The 22,037-nt window shown below is 44.7% G+C and overlaps 1 protein-coding gene and 1 long non-coding RNA gene across 6 annotated transcripts; one reads left to right on the top strand and one right to left on the bottom strand.

Moving 5' to 3' along the window:
* Positions 1-2,587: 2,587 nt before the first annotated feature.
* On the bottom strand, positions 2,588-5,993 carry LOC121108088. The gene is made up of 3 exons (XR_005842392.2): positions 5,581-5,993; positions 3,961-4,128; positions 2,588-2,904 (listed from the first exon to the last, which is right to left on the bottom strand). It is a non-coding gene; the product is annotated as an uncharacterized LOC121108088 (long non-coding RNA).
* Positions 5,994-14,327: 8,334 nt separating this feature from the next.
* SPRY2 (sprouty RTK signaling antagonist 2) lies at positions 14,328-20,381 on the top strand. 5 transcript variants are annotated; one of them, NM_204800.2, is made up of 2 exons: positions 14,328-15,138; positions 18,611-20,381. In NM_204800.2, exon 2 carries the CDS (start codon positions 18,662-18,664, stop codon positions 19,601-19,603), a length of 942 nt encoding a protein of 313 aa, NP_990131.2. In that variant the 5' UTR covers positions 14,328-15,138; positions 18,611-18,661; the 3' UTR covers positions 19,604-20,381. The 5 variants fall into 5 exon arrangements, with proteins under 5 accessions (NP_990131.2, XP_015130609.2, XP_015130605.2 ...); XM_015275123.4 differs by having other exon boundaries at positions 15,057-15,316; XM_015275119.4 differs by lacking the exon at positions 14,328-15,138 and adding an exon at positions 15,449-15,626.
* Positions 20,382-22,037: the final 1,656 nt, after the last annotated feature.

Genomic DNA, 22,037 nt, shown 5'->3' on the forward strand with positions numbered 1-22,037 from the left:
TAAACTTAAGATTGACTTCAGCTAGATCTGTCTGTATAAGATGTGCTTTCCCCACCTGCACAACACTGAAGCCTCTGTATTAGACTGCAGTAGTCCCTATTGCACTTTTTCATCCTGAAGAAAAGCCGCTAAAAAACTAACCTTTAACAATCTGACTTTCCTTCCAGGCATGTCCTCCTTTACTGACAGCAAGGATAAAAAGTAGGTAATGAAAGAAAGTGCAGAAGACAGGCACAATGAACTGCAGTTCCTGGGTAACAAGCTTAAGGGGAACCACACAGCAGTGGCTATCTGCCTTCTCTTCATCTCTTCCTCCAGCAAACACAATGTGGAATAGTCAGCATGCAACTAAGGTCTGCAACCCATACATGGCCACTTCTGCCACTTCCATTCCATTCCTCAGAGGGAGACTCTTCTTCCAGAGGATCTAGATTATAAGTCATGGCTCAGTCATTCAACCAAAGGTTTAGAACTGTCTCTTAGCTAAAGGAAGAAAATTCAAAGTGGAAGGAAAAAAAAAAAAAAAAACACTCTGCCACTACAAAAAAAAATTAAAAAAATACATCCAGACAAATAAAATACAAAATGAAATCATTTGTTGCCATTATTTTTTCTTCAGCATCGAAGAGCACTGCATAACAAAATCAACTGGTAAATAATTCTTCTCTTCAATTTGACAGTTTAAAGTAGATGGATACATTACTGGAAATAAGAAACGTTCAAAAGGTAAGGTGGTTAAAAGGAATAAATTATATGGAAAAATTATAGCTCATTAAATTAGTGTAAATAGCCATTTACTAAAGGATAATATTACCATTTATTACTATTTGTTAAAGGAGAAGCAAAAAAAAAAAAAAGACATTATTTAATACTCCTTAAATCATATAAATAAATACCTATACTAATAATCTAAGAGCCTCCAAAACACCTAGAATGAAGAATAGAAATCAGAATAGGAGCATGTAAACTAGATCTGTCTCTCATGCAAAAAAAAAAAAAAAAAAAAAAGAGACAAAGTAAGAATAACTTGATATTCTTCTATGAATGACACCCTGAATATATATATATATTCTATTTTTGAGCATAGATTATGGTATGAGCAGTACACTCAGTGTAGATATAAGCAGAAATTCTGGATCATGAAGCTTAGTCATGCTTTCCATTTTTCACCCCTTTATTTCTGGAAAACAGAATGAGGTTACACATTTCTTAAATGCTTAATTATTTAGCTCATATTGCACCTTAAAAAAAAAAAAAACTTTAAAAAACCTTAAAAAAAAAAAGTGACATTAAATGTATGAGTTTTTCATGCTGAAATAGTACATACACCTTAGTGCGTTAGTCCACTTTTAAAAGGAAGTCCTGTTGGCTAGTTGCTGCCTTTGAGCCAGCAGAGGGAGTATAAAGCGTTGTTTTTTCTGGAGTTCAAACCTGAAAGTGAATGTTTTCTATTCTCTTCCAATTTTTTCTTAATTAAAAAAAAAGAAAAAAACCACACTAAACTTTATGATCACACCTTCAGTGCTAAAAAGCACCATCATGAACACAGCTGTAAAACAACACAGGTGTCATACTGCAGTACTGTAAATAACTTTTAGTGCCTGGAACACCAAGGCAGACACAGGTAGGGAATTTCACTGAGATGAGATGTAAGATATCCCAGAGCATGGTGGCTAGACTGCATTCCCAAAACATACCTTCATATCATCCTTGTTCAGTGGAACAACAGTGTGTTTATGAACAGCAGCCACTGAAAAAAAAAAAGAAAGGAAAAAAAAAAAAAAGAAGAAGAAGAAAGAAAAAGATGTGCTGTTTTCCAAAGGGCATGTTTGTACACATACACGTATCCAACACACCTGTGCCCAACTGTCTACAAAAGGGGTGTGATCTGGGTGTTGTGAGAATTAATTAGCTAATGAGCCTGATCTTCCTGTCATTACTAAGGTAAAACTTCCATGTGTCTCAAGCGTAATAAGTGCAAAACTTTTGAAGATGAAGTGTATGATATTTGTGCTACATAACAGCTGACAATCACAGGGGCTGTTTGCCCTCAAATTCCAACCTTTTTCTTGTATGAAAGAAATGAAAATTGTTTTTTTAAGCTCTTCCACGCACTAAAAAGTCCATACAAAAGACTCCAAAAAACTTCAAGACAGTCAATTAAGGCCTTTTCTTATCCTCATGATTCTCATTATTGGATTCTCACAAAATTGAATCCTACTTTGCCATGTCTTCAAAGAGGCTTTTGTTAAAGGGAAGAGCAGCACTCAGCATTTTGCAGGTTATATTCCCAAGAAAAGCATTCATTGCAAAATCTAGCAGATACATGGATCCCTCACCTCTCTTATTCTCCCGTAAGAGTCTGGAACCATAAAGCTTCCAAGATCCGATTTTCATAAGCTGAGGCCTGCAGATCCTGTAGATGATCTTCTCATGCACAGTTTCTGCAATTGCATGTGTATAGCTGGCTTTTGTACATACAAATGGAGACTGTGCCTAGCTCAAAGCAGGAATCTAAACAGCTATACAAAAATGCACATGGACCTCAGTTTTTATTTTATGATGTGAATGAAACGAAGGGGGAAGAAGGACGTGATGGGAAAAAGATGAAATTCAGACCTCATCAAAGTCAAAGGTAGTTTTCCCTATAGACTTCAAAAGATTCAGAACTTCATCTGTTACATTTATGTAACAAAACCTGAAGATGCTTTCAGAAACAGGCTCACCTTCAATTCATTTGGCAACCCAGCTTCTTCCTGGTTGAATGAGGGAAGCACTGACAAGAATCTCTAAGGAAAATTCTGCCATGATCTAAATCTGCAGCTCTTGATTTTTGAATCTGTCTGGGCAAAATAGTTCCTTCCATTAGATAGTTATAGGCTGAAGGAACTGGGCTTGTTCAGCCTGGAAAAAAAAAAAAAAAGGCTGTGGGAAGACATCATTGCAAGGTTCAAATATTTAAAGGAAAGCTTATAAACATGAGGGAAAACAAGTTTTTACACAGGTAGATAGTGACAGGACAAGGGGGATGGTTTTAAACTAAAGGAAGAGAGATTTATATTAGATGTCTGGGGGAAGTTTTTACTGAGAAAGTGGTGAGTTGCAGTAACAGGCTGCCCAGAGAGGTTGTGGATGCCCCGTCCTTGGAGGTGTTCTGGGTGACCCTGGGCAGCCTGATCTAGTACTTTATCTAGCTGCTGGCAGCCTTGCTTGTGGCAGGGGAGTTGGAACACGATGGGCTCTTCCAACCCAGGCCATTCTATGATTCTATGATTCTTTGATAGTGAGAGCTTTATATACAAGCCCTTACCACTCCTATAGCCCAAGGTAGAGTGTACGTGCAGACCCATTGGACTAGTATGCAAAGTAGCACAGTGTTTCCCAGAAACCATTAATTTGTTATGCAGTTTGTTCCCAAGCTGCCCCTGGAAAAGAGGGCAGCTGAGAGAGAGAAGGCTACAGGCTGGATAGATTGAACTTGGAAGTGTTTGGCTTCCTCTTTGCAGAATGGGTGCTTTTCCTGTAAGTTCTCACTGTTCACAAAGATCCAACTAATGACCATTAACTGTCCTTCAACAGCCTCTTACATCTTCCTTTTGAGAAAAGGGGTGGAGGGAAATGTGGGAAATGTTCCCTTCCTGTGGCCAAATTTAGCTTTAGACTATGCAAGTACAACACTGCTGACACTGCTGGAGTCATGCGTTGAGTAAATTCTTGGCCACACTATACTTGATGGCAAAATTCCCATTGACTTAAGTATAGTCTTGATTTCACAACAAAATGTTAAAAGAGTGTGAATGCAAGACTGAGGCAAAGGCAAAGTAAAGGTGCCCAACTACAATTCAGGGATAGAACATGGCTCTCCGGGGCTTTACTGCAAGAAATAAAAACATAAATAAATAAATAAATAAAACAGACCCCCCTCTTCAGAGAGCTACCAGTACATGTCCCTTTCTTTACCATCTTCTCACTGAAATACATCCAGTTGCCCTTTCTTCACACTTGATGGTCCAGTTAAGCTTCTCTGTCAGCCTTGCTGTCACTCTTCTTTCAGCACATGATGTCAACCCTCCTGCCATTTTTCTGTCACTTTCCAGATGACAGCATTCACAGCCTTAGCTCACAGACCTGTTTGTATATCGGAAGACAAATATTTGTCACACTTGCTTCTTGTCCACCATTAAAAATGAGCTTAGCTGAGGAGGAAAACCTGTCAGGAAAGCTCTGACACTGGCTAAATATTGTTGGGTTTGGGTGTTGTTTTGTTGTTGTTGTTGTTTTTGTTGTTTGCTTGTTTGTTTTGTTTTGTTTTTCCTTTTTGCCTCTCTAAAAAGCCAAAAAAGATTTGAGAAGTGAAGGGTTCAGAACTTTTAGGGAATTAATATACATATTCCATTATGGCTCTTCAAGTGCTTTCCTGCATATTGGTAGTGAAAAACAGAGGGTTTTTCTGTAGCTATTATAATCTTGTTTTGTGTTGTTTTGGTGATATAATGGTGCCCAAGCAGACGCTTTACATCACTAGGCAATAGCAAACTTGCCAGGTGTACATTTTTATGCCACTCTTCAGCATCAAAAAGCTCCCAGTTTCTAAAATTGACAGGTTCTAAAATGCTTCTCACTTTAACAGCAAAACATTGCCATGTACACTGCATGAGCAGATCTTAGTTAATGTAACACAGAAAAAAAAAAAAAAAAAAAAAAAAGAGCACATGCAATTCTTGATTACAGAAATCAAGTGAAACAGAACCATACAGCAAAATCTTGCCATCGTAGATTCCCAATTTGTGAAGCTTTTGCAGGCTACGGATAAACCCTGGCTTCCATGAGGAGCAGGATTCCCAGAGGATGGAAGTTAGCAATGGTCAATCACCCCAGCTGAGCATCTCCTCCTCAATGTAATATGCTGTTTATTTATCCTGCTGCAAATGTGTTCTAGGAAATTGCCAAACAGGAAGGAGAGCTTTGCCTGAAGTAATTTGCAATCTAAAGGCTGGATCCTACCAAAGCATCTGTTCTGAGGTTTTGAACAGCTTTTACTCCCATAGGATTTCAAAAGGTATTCAGGAAGACCACAGTCTTACAGCATGCTGTAAGGTTTGGCTAAAATTGCCTGTAAACTACTCTCAGGCACTTAGCAAGTCTGTGTTACCCTAGTCTTTAAAAATACAGAAGAAATGTGCTGTGGATAGGTAAACTGGGTGCACAAACAGATGCAGTTTTATTAACAGCTGCATAAAGACCCTTACTGCAAATGTGGGACAGACAATAACACTATTTCAAAAATAAAAATGATGTACAAACCATGGAGTACACCATGGTGTTGCATCTATAGATCACACTTAACTTACTGCCTACACCTTGCTTCTCATAACAATTTATTACACTTAAATGCCTCCTGGCCACCCTTAAGCAATGTTCTTTATTTATTGTTAGTAGGTGGTGCTGTGAAGAAATAAGAATATACATCCAGAGCTGTGTTAACAAGCAGAATTTAATGCTGCTGGAAAAAAAAAAACAGCTCCATTTTCCTCAATTTTTTTATCTAGTCCAGATCTTCAGAAAAAGGGTTCTCCTTACCTCTGCCTCTGAATTTATCATCAGTCTTTTGAATAGTTACACTTCTGGCTGGTTTACAATGTTTCAGTCACAGAGCATGGACATTGCAGAATATTGCAACGCATATTTGACCTCTGCCTTTTATTTCTTAAGCATACCACCAGTGCCACAAGCTGAACATATCAGCAGAGTGGGGTATTGCTAAATGACAACAGACAGAAGTCTCATTCTGACAAATCTGGATTTTAGTAACGCTGAGTGCTTCTCATGATGGCAGATGCAGGCAGGTGGGTTCCAACGGGAGCTAAGTGCAAGCACAAATATTGGCTCATGTGGATTCAGCAAAGGCCTCTGGGAAAAAAAAATATATATATATAAATTTATTTGAAAGTTGCTGCATCCTACATGTCATTATGTACACATACTGCATATGATGACGTGTCACGTGTGATGACAGATCAACACCATCTGCACCAGCTGGGTACAGGTACGACAAGGTAATTTCTGCAGTTCTCAGGTACAGGACTTTTCTTCCTAAACCCACAGCCTGACTAAGCCGGGGGCATCTTTCTGAACTGCAGGATCCAGCGTTCCTGTGGGGCGAGGGTCAGAGCAAGCGGCCTTTCCCTGCAAGCTGTGCAGAATGCAATCCCCAGTGTGGAAGCAGGAGAGGCGTTAGCACAAACACCAGTGGGAACGAGGAGATAAAAAGTCGAAGCACAAGGATTGCAGTGCTAAATCACCCCAACGGCTTTGCCAAACTTTGACATGCTCGGTTTCCTGTGCTTCAGTAATTTCTAGGCTTTAAAAAAAAAAAAAAAAAAAAAAAAAGGAATGGGGAGGGAGGGGGGGGGGCGGAGGAAAAATAGCCAGCTGTTCCTTGTATGGTCCAGGAAACACGTTTGATTTATTGCTTTAAGGCTATTTCTGAAGGGGCTGCCTGTGGCAGCCGGCGTGCCAGAGAAGTCACTGAGGCCTGTCCACTTGAAGGGCTCAAACTGTTTCCTGAACAGCCCTTCTTCTCTCGTCACCTCCGACAGCTCTCATTGACAACGTGTGACTGGGGCCTGGGAGTATTTTAAAGCCGCGGGGGGCCGGGACGGACAATGGGGCTGTCAATTACCTTTTCCCCCGCCGTGAAAAGGGGCCGGGGACAATGCGCGGCGGCGGCGGGGGGGCTGCACGGAGCGGGGCCGCCGCCCCCCGCCATTCCGGGCCGGCCCGCGCCCGGCGGGGAGCCGCCAAGGTGAGGGGGCGGCGGCAGCAGCGCCGCGGCCCCCCCCCCCCCCCCCCGGCTTGGCGGCGCGGCCCGGGAACGCCCAGGCCCGGGCCTACCTACATTGTGCCTGGCAGAGCTTCGTGCATGCCTTGATCACTCGCTGGGAGCACTGTCCGTCACACGGGCGCTTTGTCTGGCAGTCAGTGCCATTTGAATTTGAGTGACTGAGGAAGCCCGAGTTATTTGTAAAGAACAACAAGGCTTTTCATTCATAATTTCAGTAGGGGGACAGGGTGCTAATGACTGAGCTTGAATAACTAGGGAATGCGGTATTCAAGGCAGGAAGAAGCCCAACTGGCTGCCAAATGAGAGGAAGGGAGGGAGGAGAGGGAGGGAGATGTAGGTGAAAGTGCCTGTGTAAAAAGGCAAACAATGAGATGGGATCGCACATCGCATGTATACAAATACAAATCGGGCTCTCGGAAGGTGAGACGGGCACAGATGGGAGCAGGAAAGGAGCCGAGGAAATTCCAGGTTGTGTTTCATTAACTTGCCTTCAGAACCAGCCCTGCAATTCTAAGAACGAGGAGGTCTGAGCGAAAGGAAGCGTTCTTCTGCCCTCCGCCCCCATCACCACAGAGAACGCCAAAACTTCCCGACTCTTCTACTGTAAAAACTCGGGTCTGGGGGCATTTTGCCTTTGCTGCTTAAGCTGTAGTTCTGACACAACGTGAAAGCACCAAAGCTGGCCCCAGCTGTGGCCCAACACGTATCATCACCACGTATGTTTGTACTGCCTGGCTGTCTCCATACATACATCCCCTGGCCTGATGAAGATTCTCAAAAGTCAAACTACCTGATATAAAACCTAATAAACCCTCCTGACCCCAATTTCAATTATCTTCTGTGGGATTTTGGGAGAAGGCATATTCTGAGCTACAGATTTTATAGGACTGTAGCATAGGTCCCTGTGAAGAAAGGAAATCTATAGAGCTAAGAGAGAAAAAAATTGAACGGTGTGTATTTTGAAAAATGTAACTGCTTCAACACAACTTAAGTCATTGGAAAGTGAAATAATTGATGTTTATTTGAATTGTGTTGCAAGCAAGTAACAATAAAAATCTTTGAATGTGTTAGATTGCTTCACCAAGTAACCTGAAGAATGAAGAAAGTTTTCCAGAGGTTCATCTTGCAGATTTATTTATTTATTTTATTATTTTATTTTTTTTCTCTGTCAGATGCAGTGTATTTACGGTGTATGTATGTGCTTCCATTTTTCCATTTTCCATGTTTCCTTCAGCTTTTGTTGATGAGGACACCATCCTCAGAACTGCTCTGGGCAGCTTCCACTTGGGTTTCAGAACACATTGGGGCCTGCTGTGGAGGAAGTACTCAAGATTCGCTTTCTCAGCCAACTTCTGCCTTTCCCTCTGCAGAGCTTGTGAAAGTAATAGACCTGCTTAAAATACAGGAAGAGATGATTACAAAACCACAAATAAGATAGGAGTAACTACACCAGATGGAGAGACGGAAGTACAGAGGAACTCTTTAATCAAGTAGTGGGAGTGGATGCTCCTGCGGAGATAACCTTGTTTAGATAATCAAACATTTTGTCCTCTTCTTCTCTTTGTAAGATAAGTATAATTATCTAACAGTTCCCCTTCTTCTTAAAGATGCTGTGATTCTATTAGACACAGTTCTTGAAATTTGGGTTGTGCAAAAAGACCCTGGAGTCACCAGGGAGATAGATACAATGCCACAGGTCCCCCTGTGAGGCAGCAAGAACAGGGTGGGTTTATGGAATAGGAGATGGGACTCCTCAAGGATCAGATAAGCTCCTTCAGTCCTTGATTTTCTCCCCTACAAAATGTACATAGTGACATCTCTTGTAAATTTCTTTGAGATTTGGGGGGGGAACTGTGATAGAACACCTAGCATTTTAATTATGGTTGTTGATATTGCCATTACAACCAGGAGAATGAAGACAGTTCTATGCAGATCTGACATCAGGATATTCCATGATTATTACTGTTTTTTTTTTATTATTATTATTTGTTGTTGTTGTTGTTGTTGTTTTTTAATTGGTGCAACAATATCAAGATTGGGTATTTTTATTTGTTGTTTTCTGATTCTCAGGCAAATGATGGGCTAAACACCAGTTCTGCATGCCCGTGCAATCCCCATGCAGTTTTGCAACCCCCATTCCGCATCCTTTTGATGCAAAATTCCTTCATCTCTAGCAAATATTTCCACACTGCATTTGTCACCTCCACTTTCACAATGTTCTTGTGTGTCACTGTGAAGAACACCAGAATTTCTCAGCTGAGGAAAAAAAAAGCATCTCATCGTGTAGCAGAACAATGATACAATTTTTAACAATTATTCAATTTACTTCCTTTGGTTTGCAGCAGATCTATAAGCTCTTGTACACATTCTTTGGCTAGCTTGCAAGCTACTTACTACCTATTACTAATCTCTGACAGCAATTTTTGTTTGAAATCCAGCCTCCAGTGAAGAAAAGTAGCTTATGTTCTGGGAGCAGCACAAAGATCCATGAGATCTACTTCCCCCTTCGAAGACAAGCGGGTGTCCTGCTCTTTTCCAGCTACACTGCCTGCAGCACACGATATTCATTTACCTTTCCACTACATTGCAGTTTAGGGCTAGTCTGGGTATCTCTCCATCAGTGGTTTTCTAACTGTGAACTGTGGATTCCTACAGACTACTTCTAAATGGGAGGTCTTACAATTTTCTTTAAGAGTCTACACTTCCCTTATATATTTTTTTTTCTTTCAAAATGTAGAAAAAGTCTGCAAACTGAAGACGTTTGAAAACAACTGCTGCAAACTGTGCCACAGTAGAGATATAATCTCTTTTCAGAAAACCTGCTTATCCTCAGATTTCCCATAACTGCTGACATTAAATCACAGAATTGTAGGGGTTGGAACGGACCTCTGGAAATCAAATCCAATCCCACTGCTAAAAGCAAGTTCCCTGTGATAGGTTGCACAGGAAAGCATCCAGGTGGGTTTTGATTATCTCCAGAGAAAGACTGCACAGCCTCTCTGGGCAGCTTGTTCCAGTGCTCTGAACACAAGCATAATTGACCTGTTCTGTTTCTTCTGAGTCACTTTAATTCCAGGTCAACACACAAGTGTCTGCATCTTGCTGAAAAATATGTCGGGAATTTCCAAACTAGTACTTACTTACTAGTATTTTAATAGGCAATTAGTTAGTTTTTGCATAAAATTCTAGTATCGTCAAGCCCAGCATTATCTAGCCTCTAAATGAAATGAGGCTAGAGAGTGTAGCATTTAAAATGCTGACAGACATGGCTTGCCGGTGCTGCCATCCTCATGATTTCAGCCAAAGCAATTGAAAATTTTAGGAGGAAAATCCCAAGGCAAACAAATACATCATAAAAAGCTTTTCATAAATCCTGTTTAGCAAATAAACTGCACTTAGTCCTGTCCACACCAAATTGTCCCACTTTTGAAAATTTGGTCTCGAGGCCCTTGAAAAGAGAGAACTAATTGTAAATTAGTTGAATAAACTGGAAAGGTTTATAAAGTTGAATTCCAAAAAAAAAAAAAAACCAGTGCTGATTTTATCAAGGGTACAAATATTACCCAATAACATTGAACAGCACATCAAAGAACACACTTGCTTTATTAGAACAATTTACATGCAAAAGCTCTACATTATATTATAAATACTAAATGCTCATATTCTTTAGTACAATTTCAGAAGAATCAAGAAAGGGATTTGTTTATCTTTTTAAGTTTACATAAGTATAGTTGGTATTCAACAAGAAAAGCAAGTGTCCCTCCTTATACAGGAGCAGCCATCAGATGGAGAGAAGTCACATAGGCCTGTGTCACCTCTAAGGATACTTAAGGAAGGTGGTGATAATTAGCCAGATCTGAATGACTTAATCCCAGAAGATCTGGCATCACTGACAGCAGGAGGCCAACTTTCAGTGGATGCAGACCAGGCATATTCCAAACCAGAGTGGCGTTTATTCTGGTTTTCACGTGTGCTGCACCCTGTTCCACCAGCACAGGTGGACATGGTGCCTTGACTCATTTTCCATTCTGAAGGTTTTCTGGGATTTCTCTAGGATGAGTTACACTGAAAATCACAAAAGCAAAAACAGTGGTATTGAATCACAAAAGCATTTTTTTTAAACTAAAAGAAAGAAAAAAAAAAAAAAAAAAAAAAAAGTCCAGCTATTCATAGGTGAGTTTGACTTCTCTATTTCTCTCGTGACACATCTAAGTGTCCTGGCCTGCCCTGATACTCTCAATGAAGTATTAGCAGGCAAGCAAAAGGCTTCACAGCTCATCACAAACTACTTAAAAATAATAATAAAAAAAAATCCTGTAACTCTCTTAAGTACATTACCTTTTTTTAGAGTTGCAAACAGGAAAGGCAATCAATTAAAGGTTTAAGTTTCTAAGGAAATGCAGAGCATTAGAAGTGGTGCACAGCCAAACTTAGTCCTTTCAGGATGTGCAGAATCAATATCCCTCTATCAGTGCATTAGCTCATGAGATAATGCACAAAGAGTTCCGGAGGTCAGCAGATTTACTGCGCATTCATTCCCTTGCAGGAATCAATTCCCTGTGAATGAGCTCCCTTTTACTTTACAAAAAGGAGGGACATAACAACCTGTTGTCAGGTCCGGGGTCAGAAAATTAAATCAAGCCAAATCTTAAGAGGCAATTTCAGAGCGTTGCAGAAAAGTTTCAGCCATTTCAGATGAATCGCTCATCACAGACCTTCCTCTGCCTGACCCTTCACGTGAAGTCTCTGAAATTGTATGTAAGTCTGGATATTAGGAAAAAGGTTTTATGATAAAGGTGATGAAACACTGGAACAGGTTGCCCAGAGAGGTAGTGGATGCTCTGTCCCAGGAGACATCCGAGGTCGGGCTAGATGGGGTTCTGAGCAACCTCATGTAGCTATAGGTGTCTGTTCATTGCAGGGGAGTTGGACCAGATGGTCTTTAAGGGTCCCTTCCAACTCAAACGATTTCATGCTTCTATGATATTGATACTATTCCAATGTGTGTGTGTTTGTGTATACATCTGTGTACAACAGGCATATTCTCCTGCTGAGAATGAATTCAAGACCTTCATCTCCACGAACAAGGGTGAAAAGTAAAATAAAACGAAATAAAATCATGCAGTGGTTAGAGCAAGCCACTAGGGGAAACATAGTCACATGCATTGCACCACTGTTCCTGACAAGAAATGTGCAACGAGAGGGATAGATGTAATCCTGTGAAGGTTGGTCCCAAAGAATTGTCAGATTAAAGGTCTGAGAATTCAACTTTGAGATCCCAGTATGAGAATATATATATGTCTGTGCTTAATGCTGCATATCTGTGGATTGGTTTTGATCCCTTACATGCATGCTAAGTTTGTGGACAAATCTTTGTAGTGCTTCTCTTTCAAACCAAACAGTACCGTGTGATGCAGTATACTTGATTTTTGCTTTTTAAAATCCTTTTCTATAACACTGATACTTCATTTTGCACACACGAGTGGCTCTGTGAACAAAAATAGCTCCACTGCTTTCCTATCTGTCGGTGGGACAGCTCACTGCATTATGTGTCCACACCTGTACTTCAGAACTGGCATTTAAACTGCTGATTTCACTACTGACTGCCAACTTGTAAAACATGGTATAGTGGATTTTCCAATTTATACACTATTTATGTGCTTGGTTTATATGCTGAAAAAAAAATCAAACGGGGGTTTCTCGTGTCTATAGGCTCATACACAGCGTTCCCTACCTATTTTTGCCTTCACTAAGTTTCACGGTGAAGTGAAACCAACATCGTTCTTCTCTTTTCCTACGTTAACCCGTGCTCACCCCTCCCAGATGAATCCCACGGATTTCCTGGCCGCAGCCTGAACGAAGAGCACACCTCTGAGGATGCCCAGGCCCACCCTCAGCAAATCCGTGGATCCGCGGAGGCTTCTGTGCCCCGCACCGCGCTCCGCCCGCGGTGCCCCGCGCTCCCTCTGGTGGGAAGCGGCCGCGCCGCCGCCTCCCACCCCGGGGCCCCGCGGTGCCGGGGGGGGCACTGCTCGGGAACGGCGGCGTGAGGAGGTGGGACGGAAGGGCGAGGAGGCAGCAGCCCTACCAGGGTTGCGTGAAGGGAGGCGTGCAGTGCTGTGGCCATGCCATAGAGAAACTATGAGACATAACGCGCAGCTTCACAATATTACTGTGATATCGACCTAGAAAACGGTGAAAATCTGAAGGCCGGCGGTGTACTACATTGCCTTCTCCACCCCCCCGTTTGCAGTAACAGTGACCCCTCACTCAAGCAGCGGTGACGGCAGGTGGAGAAGAGGAAGCGCTGCCAACTGCCTCCAGCATTAATAAGAGCTCTCAGGGCTTTCGCCCTCATGTAGTTCATGTAAATAACGCGCCACATCGCTGCTCGGCACGCCGGGTATATTTTAAGCAGGGCCACACGTGATAGGGGTGTACGAGCGCTCTGTGCATGCCGACGTGGATACGCCGCTGTGCGCGCTTAAAGACACACGCGGGCGGCGCGGGGTGCCCGGGCCGGGCGGCAGTGCAGCCCTTGCGGAGGGGACCGGCTGCGGCCGTGTCAAGGGAACCCCGCACACAAACAGCCACTTATGTCAGCTACCTTTGGGCCGCGTTCCGCACACGAGTGGGAATCCATTACAACGGAAGTTTCACAAAAGCGACCGAAATGACAAATTAACGACGCTAAGAAGCAGCCCTCGGGGGGTCTCTGGGAGACCCCGCTGTGCCCCTGCCGCCGCCCGCCCCGCGCTGCCCCGCGGGCCCCGCTCCGCGCCGCCGTGCCGCCTCCTCGCGTTAATCCGCGGCACAATGCCGCGGGCAATAAGCGGCCCTTCCTGCTGCCGGCTGGGGGGGTAGGGAGCAGAGTGTTTAAACTTTTATTCCATAGAGGGGGATTATAAAAAAAAGAAAAAAAAAAAAAGAAAAAAAGAAAGGAAAAAAGAAAACACGTCTGGGGGAGGGGAAGCACCTGGGAATGGGTCTCCCGCTCCCCCCCCCCCCCCCCGCCGGGGAGAAAGCAGCTCCCCTCGGCCGCCCTGCAGTCCGATCGCTGCCGGCCCCTGGATAAACACGCGAGCACAAAAGCAGCCCCGAGCGCCGTGTGGCCGCGCACGGAGCTGCCTCCTGAGAGAACAGGCTGCGGCCGGGCCCGGAGAGGGGCGCGGGGCTCCGCGCGGCGCCGGGGCCCGACGGGAGCGGGGCCGGGAGCGGGGCCGCAGTTGTGGTGGAAGCGGCGGCGGCGCTGCCCTTTTGAATGCCTCCCGCAGCTCGGAGTGCTGGCAGGGCGCTGGGAGCGCCAGTGAATGTAGCCCCGCAGAGCCAATGAGCTGGGACCGGATGCGATATATCCTCTGGGACAACAACTGCTCTGTTCCTCCTCAGATCCACATGACGCCATTTACTGCTGCTTTTGCAGAGAGATCACCCTACCTCCTCCGGAAAGAAAAAGAGAGAGAGGGAGAGAGCGAGCGAGCAGAAAAACGCCGAGCCCCTCCAGCTCAGATCTCAAACCTTCCTCCTCCTCCTCCACCTCCTCCAAACACACAACAACAACCACCACCACAAATCCGCTGCGCTCCCCAAACACCCCCCCGCTCGCAAACCGCAGAGCCGCCTGCAACACACACACACACACACGCACGCACACACACACACACACACACATACGCTCGCAGAGGGAGCGAGAAAGCCGAGGGAGAGAGGGAGAGGAGCGTGCGGCGAGCGGCGTTCGGCAGCGCGGCCCCCCCGCCCGGCTGCTGCTACTGCTTCCTCGGAGGAGCTCGCTGGAAGAAAGCTTTGCCATCGGATTTTAGATCCACTTGATTTTGTTTTCTGTGGCTTTCCCATTCCTCTCGAAACCTTTGCAACGGCAGCAAAAAAAAAAAAAAGAAAAAAAAAAAAAAAAGAAAAAGTGACTCGGTGTTGGCGGTTCGGCCTCCTGTTCATTGAGGGAGAAAAAGGAAAGTGTGTGTGAGAGTGAGTTCTTTTGGAGGAGCACAGAAAACGCACCCAGATCTGGAGAGGTGTTCTGATTATTACTGTAGCACATAGGCGCACACACGTTCTTACAGTCGATCTGGGCAGAGGGACTGACTTTGCTCCGGACTTTTTGCACGCTGATCGTTCTGATTCTCATTTGCAAGTTGGACGAAAGCAGAGTTTGGAAAAGATTTTTTTTTTTTTTTTTTTTTTTTTTTTTTTTTTGCTTTAGGGCTGGATTTATTTGCAAACCGCAGGAAGAAGAAAATACAACAGAGAGAGGGGTTTGGTGCAGCGCCGCGATCACGGTGAGAGCCTTTTCCTTCTTTGCAAAACAAGCTTTTCAGTAACCCCCCACCCCACCCCCCCCCCCGCGCTGCTCCAAGAAAACTCGTGGAAATGTTTGAGGCCGATCCTTTTTCCACTCGCACAGGTTCTCCCTCTCCCCCCTTCCCCTCTCCTTCCTTTCCCAGAGAAGAGCCGGAGGTGGGATTTCTGAGCGCTTTCTCTCCGGGGAGGGTTTTGCGGGCTGCACTTTATTTGCGCCCCATCGCGCTGCTCCGGGGGGCGCGAGGCTGCGCGGGGGCGGAAAGCTGCGCGGGCGCGCACGCGTGCCCGGGGGGCTGCGGAGAGGCGGGGGCCGCGTACTCCCGGCTGCGAGGAGCCGGGCACGGGCAGCGCTGCCCCGGGGGAGGCGCAGGGAGGGCGCTGCGGGGCCGTCGGTGCCCCCGGCCCAGGGGAGCGCCGTGATTGACGACCGTGTGTGGTGGCGTCGGGAGATCCGTGCCATTCGGAAGTGAGTGCACGGCTGGGGTGTAAATACATCTGTGCGCTGCGGGTGCGTGCGTATTTCTCGTGCGGTGAAACTTAATTCGATCCATGAGGCGGGGAAACTTCTCTCCCAAGTTCTACTTTGCAGTGTGTGTGTGGAGGGGAAGAAGGACTTTTTCTTTTTTGTGTGGATTTATTCTGTAACAGGCATCCCCCCCGCCCCCCTTCCCCCCCCCCCCCCCCTCCCAAATATATATATTTATCTGCTGGTGTTCTCAGCAAGTTAATTGTGTGTCAGCTTGCTCCACCCTGATGTGAAGTCCCTTTTGCCCTAATCCAGAGTCTGGTGGCATGCTCTGTCCTTAATGTGGGTTTCAAAGCCCTGTGAAAGCAGAGAGGGTGGCGGGGGTGTGTGCGGGACGGTGTGGGTGCTGCGCGGCTCCGGACACAGCGCAGTAACTCCCGGGCAGGGACCGCTTCCCCCGAGGCCCCCTCCGCGATGCGGGGATTTTCCACACGCAGCACGCAGAAGCCCCTTGAGTTTGCCACTTCCCCAGACGTGCGAAGACGAAAGCTGCCCCCCCCGCTCGCCCTCCTGCCAATCCCAGGCAGGAGTAGGCAGCGCTCGTGGCACTTGAGCTGTGCGAGAGTGGACTTTGGCTTCTGGAAGTGGGGAACGGTGTTATCGCCCACATGCACACACAGAAAGGCCAAGCGCTGGAAGGGTGCTGGGTCACAGGGAGAGCCGTGCTTTCCTTCAGAGCTTTGGGGCACGGCTGCAAATAAAGGTGCTGGAGGTTCACATCCTGTCCCGTTAGGGTCTGTCAGGGGGAATAAGGAATCGTGGCCCGGCTCGGGCTGACAGTGCCTCCTGGGCAGGGGCGGGAGGCTCAAGTTCGGGCAGTTCGCTTCTCCGGCGGCTGAATGAGTGCTCAGGGCAAGGCGAGGGGGGGGGAATCTGCCTCCTGCCCGGCTGTCCCGGAGGTGCTGTCTCCAAGCGTCTGCGGGGCGCCGCGCATTGCCCGGCAGGGAAAGGCTTCCTGAGCATCTCCCGGGGGAGGGCAGGGGGGAAGAGTTAAAAGGAAACATGGGTTTGACTTTCCTGATAAGGCGACTGCGGCCGCCCCCTCCCACCTCCCGGCCCGGGGATGTCTCCTGTTAATCTCCAGGTTGTCTGCACTCGCGGGGCCGCCGCCTGAAGCCGCGGGGCTCCGCGTCCCACCTGCTGCGCTCCCGCTGCGCGCCCGGATGCAGCCGCGCCGGGGGACGTCCGGCGTCCGAGGGGCTCCTGCACCGCGCTCGTCCCCAGCGCTCCGCAGGTCGGGGGCAGGCTGGCTTTTGCTCGGGGCTGTCACTTCTGCAGGGGCTTTCTCTGGGTCGGTGGGCTCCAGCGTGGATGCCTGGATATAGGGTTAGCAGTTCCTCTCGTGGATGGGGAGAGTATTTTATTTTATTTTATTTTAATCAGACGAGGGAATGCATACTTTCTGAAACTTCCTATACAGCAAAAACGTGAATTTGAAGAAAACATAAGTAGTGCTGCTTCACGATAAGATTGCAAGACTTTTGGGGGAGCAGCATGACCTACTGCATGCAAAACCAGGAGTTGGAAATGTTTAGAATAGTCGGTCACTCTTAAAGCCTAGATTTTTGGGGGGAGGAAAAAGCACTTGAGGGGAGGGCACCAGGAGTTAAAAGGTTAAATGCTTTCTGCTGCTGTTAGAAGAAAGACAGTGTCTGGAGATGTTCATTGTTAATGTGTTTGGCTATATTTTATTATACTGTGGTATAGTATTCTTGTTGGTAACTGATGTGTACAGAGTAACACTATGGTGCTCTCTCTAGGTATAATTGAAGACATTGTGTGGTCCTTGTAAGGAGCTTGGTTCCTGCTTGGGTTTTAATTGTAAAATATTGTTCTGGATTTTTGTGTAGGTAATTGGATTTAGGAACTGCTTTAAAATATGATAAAGGCAAAACAAATACTGAATGATTCAGAGGTCAGCGTTTGAAACTTGTGCATATTTTAATGTGGAAGCAAGTTATGTGCAAGTCCCCATCTTTTGGGTCTTTTCCTGACTACCCATTTAAATTCTCAAGTTTGCCTTTCAACTTTGTAGTTATTGATCCTTTAAAGCTATGTTAGCAACCAAGTAACCTCCTTGGGTGCTGATGTTATCTGATGGCATTATTCACGCCTCTCCCAGAAGCCACTCTCGGTAACATTTGAGGTTTAGTCTCTGGAATTTTTTACACGTTTTTATAAATAACAAAACTGGTAGCATTGCTTTTGTAGTATTGAGCCTTAAAATAACAATTGCAGTGGTGTACAAGTATGACACACACTAAAATATCGGAGAAAGATATTTTTACTTGTGCTGCTGAAGTTTTTGGTAGCACTAACTCATTTAATGTCTAACCTCAAACATTTTATTGCTATTTAGTGTTTTTCTTGGGACCATTGGTATTAAACTAAAGTTTCCTATTTACATCATGTAAAGTTTAATGTGTAAAGAGACTGGCCTACCAAAATATTATCCAGTTTTAAACAAAATTGGAGAATTGTATGTCTGTCATCAGCAGGTCACATTACACTTGCTAAATGCTTGCAGGCTCTTTCTTATTTAATGTAAAATAAGGTTTTCAGTAGTGTCGTGTAAAAAGAAGAGTCACTTAAAGGGGCTGAAACTTGGTCACATTAGAGGCTGTGGTCTGGCAGGAGGATATCCTGGGACGTCCTAGTTACCAGGCGTCATCCTTGGGCTCTCTAGAGCCACAGGTTGAAATGCACGGACCTAGAACAGAGTCTCTTTAAGCTCTCCCCAGCAGTAGCCAGGAGAGGCCAAGCAGAGCGTACTTAGCTGACCAGCACTGCGCTCCCCCTGAGCTGTGAATCCTTTTTTAATGGCTGATGCATTACTTGAATGTGTGTAGTCCTGTGGAATCCTGCAGGCTGCTGGAGAGCATGAGATATGTTGCAATGAGTGAATCCTCTCTTTGTTGCTCCAGGATTTCAGATGTGTTCTAAGCCTGCTGGGGTGAGCACGCTTCCGGGCAGCGATGGAGACGAGAGTTCAGCACGGCAGCGGGTCACAGGCCTTGCTACAGGCTCGGCGTGACAGTGGGAGGCCGCATGGGGAGCCTGACCTGCGGGATGTCCTGACGCAGCAAGTCCACATCCTGTCCCTGGACCAGATCAGAGCTATCCGCAACACGAATGAGTACACAGAGGGACCGACGGTGGCTCCACGGCCAGGGGTCAAGTCCGCTCCTTGTTCAGCGAGCCAGCCCAAAAGTGAGAGGCCCCATGGCCTGCCTGAGCATCGCCATTTTGGCCGGGTTCAGCACACGCAAACACACGCTTCTCCTCGGGCACCTCTGTCCCGCTCCATCAGCACAGTCAGCACAGGCTCACGGAGCAGTACAAGGACAAGTACGAGCAGTAATTCCTCTGAACAAAGACTTCTAGGATCATCTTCAGGGCCAGTTGCTGACGGGATAGTCCGCATGCAGCCCAAGTCTGAGCTCAAGTCAAGCGAGCTGAAGCCGCTGAGCAAAGAAGACTTGGGAGCACACAGCTACAGGTGTGAGGACTGTGGGAAGTGCAAGTGCAAGGAGTGCACGTATCCAAGGACCCTCCCATCGTGTTGGATCTGTGACAAACAGTGTCTTTGCTCAGCCCAAAACGTGGTCGATTACGGGACTTGTGTCTGCTGTGTGAAGGGCCTCTTCTATCACTGCTCCAACGATGATGAGGACAACTGCGCTGACAACCCCTGCTCTTGCAGTCAGTCGCACTGCTGCACTAGGTGGTCAGCCATGGGTGTGGTGTCCCTCTTCCTGCCTTGCTTGTGGTGTTACCTGCCAGCCAAGGGTTGCCTTAAGTTGTGCCAGGGCTGTTACGACCGGGTCAATCGGCCTGGGTGCCGCTGTAAACACTCCAACACGGTTTGCTGCAAAGTTCCCAGTGTCCCCCCCAGGAACTTTGAAAAGCCAACATAGCATCACTAATCAGAAATAATCGAGTAATAAGGATTATTTTAACATATATGCAACCAACTAAGCAGCTATGGTCTTGGCACTGTAGTAGAAGGGTTGGGGGTACACTTTGCTGTTTGCAGTGACACGCTTTTCTCTGTGTGCCATCTTAATTGATAGGCTTGTTAGAATCCAGCTAGTGGGATGCAGAATAAAAAAGGGGATGCAGTACATCGTGACCCACATATTGCATAAGCTAAAGCAACACAGACACTCCTAGGTAACTCCATGGTTTGTGAATAGTACTTGCAAAATTTGTAAATTAGCAAATGACTCCCTTTTTTCATTGTTTTCTGCCAGAGATAATGTGCTATATTTTTGTATATACAATAATATTTTCAACTGTGAAAAATAAGTGGTGTCATAAGACATGGCACAGTCACAAAATATTATACTAATATGTTGTACATTCGGAAGAATGTGAATCAATCAGTATGTTTTTAGATTGTATTTTGTCTTACGGAAACCTTCTATTACAAGACTCTGATTTCCCTTTGGACTTCTTGTATATTGTACAGTTACAGTAAAATTCAGCCTTTATTTTCTAATTTTTTCAACATATTGTTTAGTGTAAAGAATATTTATTTGAAGTTTTATTATTTTATAAAAAGAAATATTTATTTTAAGAGGCATCTTACAAGTGTCACCCCTTTTATGAGGATGTCATAGTTGCTGCAAATAAGGGGTGAACGATGCATATGTTCACTATAAAATAGAAAATATATTAACGTTTGAAATTAAACTGGGCTACTTGTCATTTTTTCCCTCATTTATTGTTTTGAGTTGGGAAAAAAAGTACTTTAAATTGCAGACTTTGAAGTAATAAAGCTACGATGAGTCTAATCGGACCAGCTGGAAAATCAAAATAGAACTTTTAAGTGTACTTTTGCTTTTTAGTTTACTGCTTCACCTGAATGTAACTCAGATTTTCACTTCCTTTACACAAGTGTCACATATGCTGGTCCTGCATCTGAAAAGGAAAATGAACATAGGAAAATGCATTGATTCATTCCAGACTGGCAATAATGGGCACTGAAAGGTTGACCTATTTTGTAAGTGATGAGCTTTTGTGCTTCAGATAGGAAATAAGTAATCATTCACAAAAAATGTTAGGCTTGCACAGCTTTACTCAGAGAGAGGGGAAAAAAAGGGGAAGATTGATACCATCAGTGCAAAAAGCTTGCAGGATTATTTGTTAAAAGCAGAAGAATATGCCACAGGGAATGATAGATGTGAACGTAGTCCAGCCTCGTGTCAAACATTTGCCTCACTTGTATGAAGGAAGTTGCTAGATTTGTCATTTGTGGCAGTTACCTTCCACTGAGGTCAGAATCCTTTCGCTGCCAAGTTTCCCACCGGAAGTCTAGAGAATGATTTACCTTTCTTTATTAACAAACTATCATTTCCTGTTCTGAGCATGTCTCTCCAAGTTCAGAGGTCTTAATGTTGAATTTTATTTATACATTTATTAAGCTGGCATTTAAGAAATAGTTGTAAGTATTTTTAAGCTGACACTTAGAAAAATCTCACAACCTTTTCTGAACCCTCTCCAACAAAAACAAGTTATAACTAATAAATTAGGAGCTCACTAAAAGCTGAAAACCAGAGCACAGAGTAAACGTTACATCTTTTTTTTTTCTTTTTTTTTTTTTGCCCCTAATTTTTAATCTATGATCTGGTGCTTGGTCTAATTTTCATAGGTTTGCAGTACGCAAAAATCTTACACCCATGTTTGTGTGTATCACTTATCAGTCATCAACTGAAATTAAAAAGTGCAAGTCCTCACTAGTTTGCAAAACAAAAATAGCTGATACATGGGCCTTGTTCTCTTTCTCTCTTCCCCTCCCCCCCTCCCCCCCCCCTTTTTTTTTCCTCTAGTGAAAAATACAAGCTAGTTTTCTTTCCTTTCTGCACAAACTTCCTGGATATTTCAGTAGACGAAGAGGAGCAGAACTTCCTGAATGGAATTTGTCAGGAAGAAGGTAGCTTATGTTATGTGGAGTCATTTGTCAGTTTTTAAAGCTCATCAATATATTGTAGCTGAATGTTGGGGCATATGTGAGATATTTGGATGCTGATAAACATATTTTAAATTTATTAAAATCTTTAGGAATTTTGTTCTTAAATACCAAAAGAGTGGTAATCTCTCTGTTCTAATTCAAGATTATGATAGTTATATCTAAACAGTCTTTGGTTAGTCTTGCAACAATACCATGATTGAAAACAAACCTGAGAATAATCAAATATTCCAGTCATTGGGGGAATCTTTAACCTTAAAGCTATATTTTGAAACCACAACAATACTGTTGTTTAGAGCTCAGTAAATCCAATCTTTTCATTGTATTAATGAACTTGACAATACTGAAGTTGAGCCCTATTTTTTCAGTGTTTTTCTCCA

Source organism: Gallus gallus, chromosome 1 (assembly GCF_016699485.2).
Source record: "Gallus gallus isolate bGalGal1 chromosome 1, bGalGal1.mat.broiler.GRCg7b, whole genome shotgun sequence".
In the NCBI taxonomy this organism is placed as follows: domain Eukaryota; kingdom Metazoa; phylum Chordata; class Aves; order Galliformes; family Phasianidae; genus Gallus; species Gallus gallus.